Genomic DNA, 17,077 nt, shown 5'->3' with positions numbered 1-17,077 from the left:
ACTGCGTTGTGAACAGGGAACCTGTGGAACAAGTAAAACATTTCAGCTCCTTAGGCACGATTTTTAGGGAAGATGGTAAATTAAATACGGAAATAGACAACTGAATCAACAAAGCTGGTATGGTAGGAAGTCAATTGAATAAATTCATATGGAATAAGAGAGAAATTAGTCGGAACACTAAATTAGCTGTATACAAGACAGTGTTCAAACCAGTTTTAACTTATGGATCTGAGAGCTGGGTCAGAAGTAAAACACTTGACCAAAGACTAGAGACCGCAGCTATGAGAGTCCTGAGAAAGATTACAGGTGTGAATAGATGGCATGAATAGCAATAGCATATTAAAAACGAAGATATTAGGAAACAACTTGACATTATCAACATCCAGGAATGCGTTAGCAGAGCTAATCTTAGGTGGTATGGTTACTTAAACAGAATGGACGAGGAAAGATTAGCAAAACAAGTATTCTCTGCCAGGTTGGCAGGAAAACGACCCGGAGGAAGACCAGGATATAGGTGGATTGATACGGTACAAAGTGCCTTAGACAATAGAAATAAAAGATCTGATAATGTTGCAGTCTTGACAAGTAACAGACTGATTTGGAGGAAAATTGTAGACAGTAAGTTAGTAATGATGTAAATTTTTCATGTAGCACTATCATATCCTGTACACACCTTGAGGGTACATGGCAGGAATTTGATTATGTCTTTTGGAAAGAACAGCAGTTTCTGTGAGAGTGATAGGGTTAAACGGTGTTTATGGCAGAGCTGCTGCCTATCAATATGATGGGGGGGGGGTATTAGAAGTCTCCTACCAAATCATGAATAATCAGAATCGATTCTTCCGCAGCTGATTTCAAAGAAATATCAACTAAGTTTATCACCCACATTCCAATAAAAGCTCTGGAAAGGTTTCATGAAATGTAGTTAAATATCTGTATCCCATTTGTGTTTTGTAGCAAGATTAAAAAAAAATCTATAAGATAAACAATTCAGTAAATAAATCCATAACATGTCCCAGTGCATATGCAGGTTGATAACCACTAATTTTTATTAAAGATATTCATACTACTAAGTAATGGGTCACTAAGTGTAGAAAGAAGGTTGAATCAGTCTTCTTCACAGCAATTAGAGAATAATAGTAAACTGATAAGTACCTGTATAAGTAAACTGTAAAACTGATAAGTAAAGTGTATAACTCATAAGTAAACTGATAAATAGATAAGTACCAGATCGACATAATAGGGGGTGACTGAAACAAAAATGACCAAAACTGGTGAGATCTTTCTGAGCAATAAATATAAAATGTTATATTCAGGCAATGACAATCAAGGAAAAGTAAAAGTAGCCATAGTATTCAACACAAAATACGAGGGTAATATTCTTGAATGGTAGTCAGTCTCAAGTAGAGTAATGTGGGCAAATATGAGAATGGGGAACTGGACAATGAGACCTATTTGTGCCTATGGACCCACAGAAGGTTCTACTAAAGTAGAAGTGGAGGAATTTTTTGAGGCTTTAGAAAAAGCAACTGACACAATGAAAAATGAAAAGTTGGTCCTTGTTGGGGATCTAAATAGCAGAGTAGGAAATGATTGTGAGACATACAAAAATATTTTGGGAAAATTTGGAGAAAAGAGCAAAGCTAATAATAATGGCAAATATCTGTTGGATTTCTGCTCAGGATATGGACTGGTTATTACTAACACCATGTTCCAACAAAGAAATGTGCACAAATTCACATGGAGAGAAGAGGCAAGGAATAAGAAAAGTCTCATTGACTATGTTATTGTTGATAGTGATGTTTTCTCCCTGGTGCCAGACACCAGAGTGTACAGGGGATTTGAAATTGGAAGTGATCACTATTTAGTCTTGAGCAGGATTAAATTGAATTTCATATTGAAAAGAATAACATGTAAGAAAGTTTTAAAGCGAATAAAAGTTGAGCAGCTCTCAGATGTGAACTGTAGACTAAAATACAGAAAGATTATTGAAAAGAAAATGAAAGAGTTTGAGAACAGGAATCAAACCTTGGAGATTCAGTGGCAAACTCTGAAGAAAACATTAATTGATTCTGTCAGAGAGCCATGTGGTGAGGTTGTGTGCAAGGATAAAAAAATCAGAACTCCCTGGTGGACACAGGAAATTAAAGAAGCAGTGAAAGAAAAGAAGAAAGCATATCAAAAGTTCCTGTCAAGTAAGTCAGCTTGTGCTCTTAGAGAATACAGAGACAAATGCAAGAATGCTAAAAACTGTGTAAAACTAGCTAAACAAAAGTCATGGGAGGAATTTGGCAAGAATATAGAAAATAAATATCAAGAAGGTGGCAAAATATTCTGAAGGTTGTTGAAGAAGCTTAGGAATGGAGGAAAGAGTGCTGTAAAAGGAGTTAGAGACAATAAAGGTGACATGAAAACTGGAGAAAAAGATATCCTTGAAGTATGGAGTAATTACTTTGAAAAACTGCTAAACGAAACAAGCAGTGATGACAGCACAGTGGTAAAAAACACTGATCAGGCATGCAGGCAGGAATACATATCCATACTTGAAGTAGAAAAAGCCATCAAAGGCTTGAAATGTGGAAAGGCAGCTGGAGTAGATGATATTCGATGAAAAATGCTGAAGTATGGTGGTATGAGAGTCTTACAGTGGCTGCACTGCATAGTTCAGAAAGAATGGAAAGAGGGATGAATTCCTGAAGATTGGAGTAGAGCTCTGATAGTACCCATATATAAAAAGGGAAATAAAACTGAATCTGAGAATTACAGAGGTATTTCACTACTGAGTGTTCCTGGCAAGATCTATGCAAGTATACTTGAGAAACGGTTGAGAAGAATTGTGGAAAAAAAGCTTGGTGAAGAACAAGCTGGATTTAGGCCAAACAGAGGCTGTCAGGATCAGATCTTCACTTTACGACAAATAGTCGAGAAAGCATGGCAATATAACAAAGATCTGTATTTAAGCTTTGTCGATTTGGAAAAGTCATATGATAAGGTGCCAAGAGAGAAGCTGTTCAATACACTACAGTTATATGGTGTCAATTGGGCATTATATCAAGCAATGCTTAGTCTTTATTTGAGTTGTAAATCAGCAATTAGAATTGAAGGAAGTACAGGAAGATGGTTTAATGTTAAATCTGGTGTGAGACAAGGATGTACATTATCCCCTCTGTTATTCATTATCTATATGGATCACATTATGAAGGAAAGTGGTATTAAACATGATATCAAAATTGGGGATGTTAATGTCAGCTCTTTGCTTTATGCGGATGATGTTATACTTCTAAATAAATCCGCTACAAGTATGCAAGATTCTCTGACTAAATTGAATAGCTGTTGTAATAGATATGGTATGAAGGTCAGCAATAAAAAGACAAAGACAATGAAAATAGGCAGAATCATTGAAAATGTCAACTGTGTTGTGAATGGAGAACCTGTGGAGCAAGTAAAACATTTCGGCTATTTAGGCACGATTTTTAGTGAAGATGGTAAATTAAATATAGAAATAGACAACAGAATCAGCAAAGTTGGTCTGGTGGGAAGTCAACTGAATAAATTCATATGGAATAAGAGAGAAATTAGTCGGAACACTAAATTAGCTGTATACAAGACAGTGTTCAAACCAGTTTTAACTTATGGATCTGAGAGCTGGGTCAGAAGTAAAACACTTGGCCAAAGACTAGAGACCGCAGATATGAGAGTCCTGAGAAAGATTATAGGCGTGAACAGATGGCATCAATGGCAATATCATATTAAAAACGAGGATATTAGGAAAGAAGTTGACATTGTCATCATCCAGGAATGCGTTAGCAGAGCTAATCTCAGGTTGTATGGTCACCTAAACAGAATGGAAGAGGAAAGATTAGCAAAACAAGTGTTCTCTGCCAGGTTGGCAGGAAAACGACCCAGAGGAAGACCAAGATATAGGTGGATTGATGCAGTACAAAGTGCCTTAGACGATAGAAATATAAGATGTGATAGTGTTGGAGTCTTGACAAGTAACAGACTGATTTATAGGAAAATTGTAGATAGGAAGTTAGTAATGATATAATATTTTAATGTAGTACTATCATATCCTGTACACCCCATGTGGGTACATGGCAGGAATTTGATGATGATGATGATGATATTACTTGATATAATGTTCAATTTACACTTTTATTCTAGTATTTTGCACAGCTTTTTTCTTGGCACCTTGTGATGTCTTCTCCAGATCTACAAGACAAACAGATCCTTGTTATATGACCATGATGTCTCCACTATTTATCTTAAAGTGAAAATTTGATCCTGATAACCTCTATTTGGCCTGAATCCAGCTTATTCTTCTCTAAGTTTCACTTCCACAATTTTTCTTCACTGTTTCTCAAGTATACTGGCATAAATCTTACCACTAAACACTCAGTAGGGAAATTTCTCTGTAATTCTAACATTTAATTTTATTTCCCTTTTTTATAATGGGTAATATGAGAACTCTCTACTTAAATCTAATTAGAAAAAGAATAATATTTTTAACTATAGCAAAGATATTGATATTGGTTAGAAATTACAACCAAAGCCAGCAAGGCTATATCATTACAATTACTGTTAATTGCATGAGTTTTCCAGAGAGATTTTGGGGGGGGGGGGGGGTTCTAGACAAAAAATTTTGAAACCTTCCTATAAAACTGAAAAATAACTTCAAGTGTGCTGCAGGAGGAGGGACCCAGCAGTACTGTACAGCTTCCACTCAACTAAGGTAATATCTGCCTATAATGAATCATCTAAAATTTGGAAAATCTCTTCATATGATTCATTTAGTCACAAACTGGTAACAGAAAATGGGCTGCATGCACACTTATCACCATGCATTCAGTTCTGATTGCATGGCAAATATCTACAGTTCTAAACAGCAACAACATTCATTCCTTTTTTCATTCTAATATTTACTTTATAAAAATTATTTCATTGTTTATTTTATTTAGGAAGATGTCAGAAATGTTACATGAGTAGCCATTTCTGTTTCACATTCTATCATTTCTGTATTATCTGCTGCACCTTATTTCCTTTTTTATTTTAATTACAATGAACAGAACATGTTCTGTTCATTGTAATGTTTATAGTTGTAGTGATTTAAGTATCTCTTCCGAATGTTATAATCATCTAACTGAATATCAAATGTTTGACAATTAAGCAGAATTCATTCTCACTATAGCAAACTTGATTACCATAGCCACAACTAAAAACCCATAGATACAATGCTAAAACAAATGCATTGCAGCAAACTTCCCAATATAAAATTCCTGTGGTCCTGTTATAATTTACAATAATGAAAAGTGAGTTTCTAACTGTAGTTTCTAAGTTTTAACTTGGAAACTACAGTCAGCTCTAGCTATAGCAAATTGTTTATTAACAAAACAAAACTTAAAATATTAAACTAAATTTCAGCTAAATAAATTTAACAATATTAAACTTAATAAAAAAACTTTTGTCATTTAACTTAATAACAAAATGCAATTAAACTAAACTGAAAATGTTTTTTAAACAGTTCTAGTTCTGATTTTTTTTTCACACTGCTATTTTTAATGTTTAAGGATTTTTTTATTTATTTTTTTAATCACTATAGCAGCCACATGCATTAAGTATTCTGAGTGCACTTTAAACCATTTTGTACTCTACCATGTAATTCCTGTACCGCATCTGCAAGCCTGACTTTGTGTGTGTGTGTGTGTGTGTGTGTGTGTGTGTGTGTGTTTTATGTGTATGCCCCAAATCATCTTGAATGAGCCTTTCTTCTAAGGAAAAAATTGCCTCAAAGTTTGCAAAAAATTAAAAATGGTTGACTTGGAAGTCCATCCATATATGGGGGGGAATAAGAATTTGAAATTTTCCTAAGAGAGATACTGTGGTGGAGACGTGACTATAAGCAAATTTGATCCCATTCTGTTATTTTCATTCCTTGAATACAAACGTAACATTATACTGTTGTTTGTACTCAGGTAGACTAAATATCATAATGGAGTACTCTTTTTTTTTTTTTGTTAAAGTGTCACAAACTTCATTCTAGGATCCATTAATAGATGAGAGTGAGTAAGTGACAACCTTAAAACATTATTAAAACTAGCATCATCATCAGCAGCATATTTTTTTAACGAAATTAACAACATAGACTAGTTAATAACTAAAAATATTTAATTATTACTTCCTATATTTATTATTATTATCATCACCTACCCTCCACAGAGTCAAAGGACTTATATAACACTTTCTCACAAAAGTCATGATAGGGCTGGCCGCCACCAAAGTGATCACTTTCACCAAGTGGAGGAAGATGCAACACTTCCTTTACAAAATATCTCCTGATGAGATAATAAAATCCAAGACCTTTGATCCACATGTATCCTCTATTATGTACTGCTTAAGATAGTCATTCAAAAACTGAAGAAATTCATTCTTTTTGATTTCAGATGCTATCTCTTCATCCCAGTCAACATTACCATAATTGAAATCATCCATGATGATCACTCTTTTCTTATTAGCCAGACCAATTTGCCTAAACAGTTCCTTCTCACCGTCTTCCACATTACCAGGTCTATAGCAACATCCTACTAAACATTTCATCCTGTCCACCTCCACACAGATACAGCTTCAAAACCACTGTCACCATTTACCCCCTGCATGTCCCACCCTAGATGGGTACAACTCCTCTGCCATTATCAATAGCACTCCTCCCTTTTTGTCTTGTCTGTATTCAGAAAGGACTACATATCCCTCCATCTATTCCTGTCAGAATGTCATCCTTATTCAACCATGTCTTACCTATACCAACAATTTTTGGGCAAATGATCTCTATCAATGCTACAATTTCCTTCCCCTTGTTTCAAATACTTAGCATTTGCAAACATACACATTAGCTCATTTCTATAACAAGTCCCGCTTCTCAGATATGACGCCTCCACTCACCAAAGTTAAATCAGCATCTTCAGGGATTAACTACAGGATTAACTAAAGTCCTACAATTATGCCACATACTGGCTTTGCTTGGGTGTTCTTTAAAACTTATTAACTTACTAGAAATGGTTTTTTTTTGCAGTATTACCCTGCAAGAAGGCACCAGATGAGATATAATACTAGTTTTTGTTATTGACTACTCTACTAGTTTCATAAAAATTCTTGTTTCACATCATCATCAGGTGAATAAACTAAAAACAGGTAATAATAGGTAATATACATAATGAAAATATTTGAATAATAACATGGAAAGCATGCATTTGCTATGACACTGTTTGCTGGTTTGTGATCTGTTGCATACTAATTAACTATAACTATGTGCATGTCATGTTGAATTAGAGAAGACCAGACCTGATATAAAATCGTCCCTTATTTTTTGTTGCACTGTTGAGGATGTTTCATCATTTCAGCTGAAAATATCTGTAAATATAGTCTGACCACAGATGAGAGACCCCTTGACACTTCTGTGCATGGCAGAAGAAGGTGAATCCATTCTGATAACAGAGTAATCAATCCGTTTCATGGGATGAGTGTTTATTATTACACATCGGAAAATTAGCTTTTTCTTTTATGAACATTCTAGTTTTTAAAGTGGTGACTATTTTGCTTGTATAACAGTTGGAGAATTTTATGTATAAAGCATTTGATTTTGTGTGTTGGTGGTGAATTTGTACATCCCTTATGAATTGACAGGAAATGACTCTTCTTGGCACTCTGCCAGCTATGTTTCTCTGAACTGTGGGCAGACTATATCTGTAAGAAGAACTATAAGTATATGGGGAAAATATTTTCACTTGTATGGTACTACTAAATGTTGTGACCATTTGCTTTAAAAAAAAAAAAAGTAACAACTTTAAAGCATCAGTAAAACTTACTAGAATTTTTTTTTCCCAGTATTATTCCATAAGAATGAACAATATTGGATATAATTTGATGTTATTTGATAATTTTTTCATTATACTGCTGCAGGTTTTATACAAATTTTAGAAACAGATATTTTGTAAGCAAAAGAGTTTCATACAGGACAGCACATGCCTACTCTGGCTCAAGGACCATGTTCTAACATAATCTTTGAGCTAGAGTATGTACTTGAAGTAGTTCACCAGACATGTGCTGTCTTGGATGAATCTCTCTTTTGCTTACAGAATATCTTTTTCTAAAAAAAAAAAAAAAAGGTATAAAACATACAGCAATAAGACTTACAGTACAGCAGAAAATATCAAATAACATCAAAAGGAAATTAGAAATTGGTTTCTTTGTTCCTGAAAATTCTAGAGATCATGATGAAGAAAATGCAATTCCCCTTCTCTTCTAGATTGTCAAAAATTAATACAAGATTAAAGGAAAAATTCTTGACAGCTAGTCCATTTAATGAAAACTAGAAAAGTTTAAACCTTTTCTCAAAAAAGCTGAACCACTGCAAAGATCACAATTTAAATATAGCAAATATCTAGTTGGAAATTCAAGAGCAAGAAAAAAAGTCCTACAAAGCATTGAGAGCAAAAAAAAAAAAAAAAAAGTGGAGACAGGTTATGTGAGGATACAACTAAGAAGGTGGTAAGACTTCTATTTGAGTAATAAAGAAGTAAATTTATGTAATATGTCACTGTAAGATCTTCAAGTAGAGTAAAATCAAAGGAATAAAAGCATCTGCTACTCTTTAATTTGAAAGGGATATACTTGAAGTTCAAAGAAACCTACTCATATGTAAAGATAGGTTTTTTCTAAATTTGCTGCACTGAGACCAAATTCTGCATGGTTACCCCAGTGACTGTGCGCTTTGCAACCATATGCCTGGGGAAGGAGTGTCCTAGGTTCAATTCCCATCAGAGAAATGAGGAGCTGAAAGATCTTCCTCAGCCATAGCCAAGTTAGCCAGTCTTAGGCGTGGACAGTAGGGTTTTTCCCCCAGTTTATCCTGGGGTTTTTCATCCCGCAAAGCAGGCAAACAGGCCTTGAGAACACTATGGACATAGGATACACCGGGGCATAGGGCTGACCACCTTATCCTGTGAATGGTTTGAGGTCCGATGATTAATAAACCCTCGACACCACAAGGTAAAAGGAAGATAAGATGAGATGAGATGAGATGAAATTACTGTATGTCAGTTGGTGATGGTACCAGTTCTGAGTACTCAATATATCCAAAATGTAGAATTAATATTGGTAACTATCAATAGTAAAGTGTCTTAAAAATCTTTTATTAAAATGACTGTTTGTGATAACTCCAAGAAAAGCTGTATGGTATCATAATGCAAGGAATGCCCTGAGGTCAACATCACAGATAGAGAAATTTATGATGAACATTAAAATTATAGTCATTAAAATTAAATATGACCAGTAGGTATCAACTGATCAGTGTGAACTTGTCACTGTGATGAAAACTGGAAAAATAAATTATGTTTAAGTGACAAGTACCCAGTTATTTTTTTTTATTAAATAGCTAAGTAAAACTGATAAAAATAGAACAAAATTTTATAAGCAGTTCAAACTTTAGCGCACCTATTCTTTGCAAGCCCTAGGGATGTGAAATTAGATTGCACATAGCTAAATTACAGGTACAAAAGTGAAAAACGATTTTTTTAATGTTCTAATCTACTTTTACATTGACATTGGAGATGTAAAAACTCTCAATTTATAATTTGCTTCCTTTGCACCATTTAGGAGATTGTAAAAAAAAAAATGTCTTGACAAGCAGATGTACTAAATACACTAAGAGTGCAACAAATAAAAAATCTGGTTTTCTTTATTTTCAAAAGGGTATCTAGCCTGATTAAATGAAAATAAAAGAATGGGACCAATTTACTCTATAATAACTCATAAATATCAGGAAAATAGATACCAGGAAGATATCATAAATAGATACCAGGAAAAATCTGAAATAAAAATTTTCTTCCATCTGAAGGCAACGGTGACAAAATAACTTGCTATCATCAAAAATTACGCAGCTTCAGTCCATTGATAATTTCACTAAAAATGACCCAGGCTACTTAGATCATGCTGGATTTCAAGATATGAGATTAAAATAAATAAATAAAATAAAATAAAATAATAATTAAAAACATAATACTAACCTGCAATTGGAGATGTTGACAATTAACCAACAAGAATTCTGGAAACAAGAAATTAGTACTAATAGGCCATCTGTATACTGTAAAGGACTTCACATTTGGTTTATAAAATATACAAAAATTCAAATATCAAATTCAGAAAAATGAAAGGGGTCACTTTGTGATTGATTTGAAAAAAGAAAATATTTTTTCAGAATCCACATAAAGTAAAATGCATTAAAACATACTGAAAGCTGAAATATACATATTCTAGTATTTTGGGGAAAATTTGGAGAAAAGAGCAAAGTTAATAATAATGGCAAATATCTGTTGGATTTCTGCTCAGGACATGGACTGGTTATTACTAACACGACGTTCCAACATAAAAATGTGTACAAATTCACATGGAGAGAAGAGGCAAGGAATAAGAAAAGTCTCATTGACTATGTTATTGTTGATAGTGATGTTTTCTCCCTGGTGCAGGACACCAGAGTGTACAGAGGATTTGAAATTGGAAGTGATCACTATTTAGTCATGAGCAGGATAAAATTGAATTTCATATTGAAAAGAATAACATGTAAGAAACTTTTAAAGCGAATAAAACTTGAGCAGCTTTCAGATGTAAACTGTAGACTAAAATACACAAAGATTATTTAAGAAAAAATGAAAGAGTTTGAGAACAGGAATCAAACCTTGGAGATTCAGTGGTAAGCCTTGAAGAAAACCCTGATTGATTCTGCTAGAGAGGCATGTAGTGAAGTTGTCTGCAAGGATAAAAAAATTAGAACTCCATGGCGGACACAGGAAGTTAAAGAGGCAGTGAAGGAAAAGAAGAAAGCATATCAAAAGTTCCTGTCAAATAAGTCAGCTTGTGCTCTTAGAGAATACAGAGACAAATGTAAGAAAGTGAAACACTGTGTAAAACTAGCTAAACAAAAGTCAGGAGAACTTTGGCAAGAACATAGAAAATAAATATCAAGAAGGTGGCAAAATATTTTGAAGGTTGTTGAAGAAGCTTAGAAATGGAAAAGAATACTGTAAAATGAGTGAGAGATGATAAAAGTGACATGAAAACAGGAGAAAAAGATATCCTTGAAGTATGGAGTAATTACTTTGAGAAATTGCTAAATGAAACAAGCAATGATAGCAATGTGGTAAACAACACTGACCAGGCATGCAGTCAGGAATACATATCCATACTCGAAGTAGAAAAAGCCATCAAAGGCTTGAAATGTGGAAAGGTAGCAGGAATATATGATATTCGATGAGAAATGCTGAAATATGCTGGTATAAGAGTCTTACAGTGGCTGCACTGCATAGTTCAGAAGGCCTGGACAGAAGGACGAATTCATGATGACTGGAGTAGAGTTCTCATAGTACCCATATATAAAAAGGGAAATAAAACTTAATGTGAGAATTACAGAGGTATTTCCCTACTGAGTGTTCCTGGCAAAATCTATGCAAGTATACTTGAGAAACGGTTGAGAAGAATTGTGGAAGAAAAGCTTGGTGAAGAACAAGCTGAATTTAGGCCAAATAGAGGCTGTCAGGATCAGATCTTCACTTTATGACAAATATTCGAGAAAGCATGGGAATATAACAAAGATCTGTATTTAAGTTTTGTCAATTTGGAAAAGGCATATGACAAGGTGCCAAGAGAGAAGCTATTCAATACACTACAGTTATATGGTGTCAATGGGGCATTATATTAAAATACGTAGTCTTTATTTGAGTTGTAAGCCAGCAGTGAGAATTGAAGTAAGTACAGGAAGATGATTTAATGTTAAATCTGGTGCGAGACAAGGATGTACATTATCCCCTCTGTTATTCATTATCTATATGGATCACATTATGAAGGAAAGTGGTATTAAACATGATATCAGAATTGGAGATGTTAATGTCAGCTCTTTGCTTTATGTGGATGATGTTATACTTCTAAATAAATCCGCTACAAGTCTGCAAGATTCTCTGACTAAATTGATTAACTGTTGTAATAGATATGGTATGAAGGTCAGCATTAAAAAGACAAAGACAATGAAAATAGGCAGAATCATTGAAAATGTCAACTGTGAATGGAGAACCTGTGGAACAAGTAAAACATTTCAGCTACTTAGGCAATATTTTTAGTGAAGATGATAAATTAAATATAGAAATAGACAACAGAATCAGCAAAGCTGGTATGGTGGGAAGTCAACTGAATAAATTCATATGGAATAAGAGAGAAATTAGTCAGAACACTAAATCAGCTATATACAAGACAGTGTTCAAACCAGTTTTAACTTATGGATCTGAGAGCTGGGTCAGAAGTAAAACACTTGGCCAAAGACTAGAGACCGCAGATATGAGAGTCCTGAGAAAGATTATAGGTGTGAACAAATGGCATCAATGGCAATATCATATTAAAAATAAGGATATTAGGAAAGAACTTGATATTGTCAGCATCCAGGAATGCGTTAGCAGAGCTAATCTCAGGTGGTATGATCACTTAAACAGAATGAGCGAAGAAAGATTAGCAAAACAACTGTTCTCTGCTAGGTTGTTAGCAAGGCGACTCAGAGGAAGACCAAGATATAGGTGGATTGATATGGTACAAAGTGCCTTAAGTTTTAAAAGAGGTAAACCGTGAGTAGACATAACTATACATAATAAATAACGGAAAAACTCACGTAGAAATATTATTTAATAGTATAATTTTCGCCTGTTTGTCACGGGCATCTTCAGTACAATAATTGGCACAAAAATTAAACACTAACTGACAATTCCAAAAAGCGCCACCTAAGTAGCTGGTGTAAGATAACTAAAAAGGTCAATAACTTTCCTAAAAAAAAAAAAAAAAAAAAAAAAAAAAAAAAAAAAAAAAATTAATACAATAAAAAGTTAGGAAAGATTAGCTGATTTGTAAAGTACTATCTCCCATAAAGGGGATAGACGTAAGCCGTCGGATCTGTTTAAGTTAGGAGAATGAAGTAGAGTTTCACATGCTTCTTTATAAGGGCGTTCCATGAAAAACTGACTTTTGTGAAGTCTTTTACAGAAAGAAATACGATATATAACTTCTTCCTTTCTATCTAATGGCTATAAGAATTGCTTCATTAAAAGAACTTTGAGTAGATTTAATATGTCTCCCTCTTCAAACACAGAGGAAATAACGCGCATTACCATCCCTTATATACAAGGCATCAGTGAACGTATAGCAAAAATTTTAAAACCACTGAATATTTTTGTTGCCTTTCGACCGTTTAGAAAAATCTCCACCTTTCTCGCTTCTCCAAAGGACAAGCTTCCACATCTTAATCATCCAGGTGTCTACCAGATTCCGTGTTCTTGTGGATTATGTTATTTCGGACAAACGGGAAGATCTGCCTCCATTCGTCTAGAAGAACACCAATCTTATATTGAATACTTTAAACCTGAAAAGTCTGGACTTGCAGAACATGCCATCTTCACTAGACACAGAGCTCATTGGAGAAAGACAAAAGTTCTTCCCAAAAGTCAGTTTCTCATGGAACGCCTTTATAAAGAAGCATGTGAAACTCTACTTCATTCTCCTAACTTAAACAGATCCAACGGCTTACATCTATCCCCTTTATGGGAGATAGTACTTTACAAATCAGCTAATCTTTCCTAACTTTTTATTGTATTAATTTTTTTTTTTTTTAGGAAAGTTATTGACCTTTTTAGTTATCTTACACCAGCTACTTAGGTGGCGCTTTTTGGAATTGTCAGTTAGTGTTTAATTTTTGTGCCAATTATTGTACTGAAGATGCCTGTGACACACAGGCGAAAATTATACTATTAAATAATATTTCTACGTGAGTTTTTCCGTTATTTATTATGTATAACAAAGTGCCTTAGACGATAGAAATATAAGATCTGATAATGTTGGAGTCTTGACAAGTAACAGACTGATTTGGAGGAAAATTGTAGATAGCAAGTTAATAATGATGTAATTTTTTTCATGGAGTACTATCATATCCTGTACACCCTCTTGAGGGTACATGTCAGGAATTTGATGATGTTGAAGAACTGGTGAAGATGGCAGGTTAAATCTGGAAGTTATGCATCTGAGCATTGGGTTAGAAATAAAGCACTTAATCAAAGATTAGAGACAATGGATATGAGGGTTCTGAGAAAAATTAGGGGAGTGAACTGATGGCATAATCGAAGAATCATATTAAAAATGAAGATATTAGAAAGGAACTTGACACTATTAGTATTCAAAAATGTGTAAGCAGAGCTAATCTAAGGTGGTATGGCCACTTAAATAGAATGGATGAAGAAAGGTTAGTATAACAGATGTTTTACTAAACACCTATTTTCCTGCCAAATGACAGGAAAGAAACCTGGAGGAAGATATCAAACGCCTAAGAGAACGAAATGTTAGATATTACAATATTGGAGTGCTTACAAGTAATAGACTAATTTGGAGAAAAACTGTTGATAGAAGATTAATAATAATGCTAACTTAAATATGTGGTGCTGTCATAGTAACCTGAACACACTCCATATGGATATATATCAGGAAATAGATGATGATTATTAACTAAACATACAACAGAAGCATCTCAATGATATTCATATTTTTTGTAACAAAATAATATTAACTGTTAAAGAAAATATGTATACCATAGCAAAATAAATAAATATTATGTATTAAATTGCAATTTTTTTATTTTTATTTTTTTTTGCACATCATAAAACAACAGCACTGTCAACTGAGGAACAATAATAGAAATATGAATACAAAATAACAGAAAAATGCATGCATTTATGTGCAGATGAAAGCAATCCAGATTTATGTTTGATGTATACATCTCAAAGGTATATTTCTCTTGATGATTCTTTTTCTGAAGTAAATTTGATTTGAGGATGTAAATTATTAATTTTATATAGAGGTATTAATCTTCTCTAAATATTTTCATGGTAAATCATTTAAAACCATTTTATATAAAAGCTGTCTAATTTTTTTAGATTTAATGCTACATAACATACAATTATTTCATACTATTAAAGAATAAACAATGTCTAATTAAAATGAAAGTTGAAATGTGTCAATCAATTTTCATAAATATGACAAACAGCAAGTTGCATAAAAATCTGTCCAAGAAGAATGATTATACTGATGATGCAAAGCTTATTCATTTATCCATAGACAATTATGAACATACTAAATATAAAAGCCTACATGAAAAGGATACAAAAGCTCCCCAATAATGGTAATAAGAGAAGGCAAAAGGGATGTCCACACAGTACCAGGTCTATCATCAGTGAACTGTTGACCTAATATATGACGAGCATGAGTTCCACCTTGTTCGCTGAGGAATAAATATGTTACAGTTCCTTGGAGGAAGCCTATATATGAATTAAAAAACATACCTGATTGCAATGTTCACTTCCTTCCAGTATTAATTTCTCCTAGTCCCAAATGATTATTCTTGAGATCACCAATTTATAAAATATAAATTAACAAATTTATACATATGCAAACCATTTACTCTAATGTTCCTCTAACAAACTGGAACATTTAAAGTAACTATTATATGAAGGAAATAAATTACTTCCTTTCTTTTGATTCATCAGATAGCCTTACCTGCATTAATGTATTTTATATATTGCGCCACAAGAGCGGTGCAAAGACTGATATATCCATTTATCGACCTATGAGTATCTCTGGAATGGTGGTGAAGATTCTGGAAAAGTTGGTTGACAGAGAATCTCTACTTTACAATGAACAGCACTGATTCACTAAGGGGAAGGCCACGTTTTAGCAACTTGCTCACATTCTATAATAATGCTACCTTAGACAAAGGAAATGGATATAACATGATACTTCTGAATTTTGCCGAAGCCTTTTGACAGAATACAACATGAAAGACTGTTGCATAAATTAGAGAATACGGATTTGGATTATAAAATATTAGTATAGATAAGATGGATGACTGATAGATATCAAAAAGTGGTATATGGGGGATGTGAGTCTGCAAGATTTAATCCTTGCATTCTTGTTTGGAGGTGATCCTGCCACCCATCCCAGTGGCATCCTCAGGAAGAAAGTTAAAAGAAAGCTCTGCAAAGACTGTCATCAACCCATTTATTCAAGTTCTCATCATGCTTGTTCTGGAGGTCAAGGAGTTCCCAAACTCAGACATGTCATATGTCAGGTCTGCGATCGTGCATTCTCTACCGCAGTTGGCCTTGGCATGCATCACACCTCGAAACATCCAGCCAAAGCTGCAATAAGAACAGAGCGCATCAAAGTACGTTGGACTGCAAAAGAAGAAAAAGATCCTCGCCACTCATGAGACTGAGTTGACGGCTAGAGGGATAAAGAAAATCAATGAGGCTTTATTTAAGGCATTCCCATTAAGATCCTTGGATGCCATCAAGTGTCATAGACGGAAAGCCAGTTACAAAGACTTACTTCAAGAATTGGCAGCCCATCTGCCACAGGTAATATCTCCTGTATCTCCTGTCCCTGCCTCTCCATCTTCCAGCCATCATCCTGCTGTTGAAGAAGAGGCTTTGATTCTCAGACTGACATCACCTCTAGATGATCCTCCTCTTCCAGAATATAACCATCAAATTCTTAAATATCTCATCCAGACTCACCTTCTGAGAATGGATATCACAGATCAGTTAAATTACTACCTCCACGCTGAATTCTCTGAACACTTCATACCTCATCAACATCAGCCTACGTCTCATTCTACAATGACTTTGTCAAAGGAAGCAGAGGAAGAGGGCCTATGTAGCTATGCAGGCCCTCTATAAAAAGAATAGAGGGCAATGTGCCAAAACCATCCTTGACGGTGCTCCCCCCCTCCCCCACCTCTAGCAGACTTGCATGATGATTTTGTCAAATTCTGGAGTACAGTCTTTTCTGCTCCACCTCAACACTTCCCTGATTATGATGACCAACCTACGATATTGAGGTCCATTCCTGCCCTTCAAATATACCAGAATGTCTCCATCCAGGAGATTAAAGCTGCTCTTCCATCCAATTTCTCTGCCTCCGGACCTGATGGCTTTCCTGCGTCTAGGCT

The 17,077-nt window shown here is 34.4% G+C and overlaps 1 protein-coding gene across 1 annotated transcript in view; it reads right to left on the bottom strand.

The window, feature by feature from the left end:
- Nup160 (nuclear pore complex protein Nup160) overlaps positions 1–17,077 on the bottom strand; it is a 361,484-nt gene that overhangs the window by 125,083 nt on the left and 219,324 nt on the right. The window contains exons 20-21 of the mRNA XM_090401602.1: positions 15,233–15,386; positions 10,059–10,128 (exon numbers count right to left, since the gene is read on the bottom strand). Coding sequence (XP_090257728.1) covers positions 10,059–10,128; positions 15,233–15,386 — 224 coding nt within the window. The remainder of the gene's footprint in view (positions 1–10,058; positions 10,129–15,232; positions 15,387–17,077) is intronic.

The sequence above is a fragment of the Typopeltis vanoorti genome, chromosome 12 (assembly GCF_054136105.1).
Source record: "Typopeltis vanoorti isolate ZY-2024b chromosome 12, IOZ_Tvanoo_1.0, whole genome shotgun sequence".
In the NCBI taxonomy this organism is placed as follows: Eukaryota; Metazoa; Arthropoda; class Arachnida; order Uropygi; family Thelyphonidae; genus Typopeltis; species Typopeltis vanoorti.
Note: the sequence above shows the minus strand (reverse complement) of the source record. Positions and strands in the feature narration are given on the sequence as shown.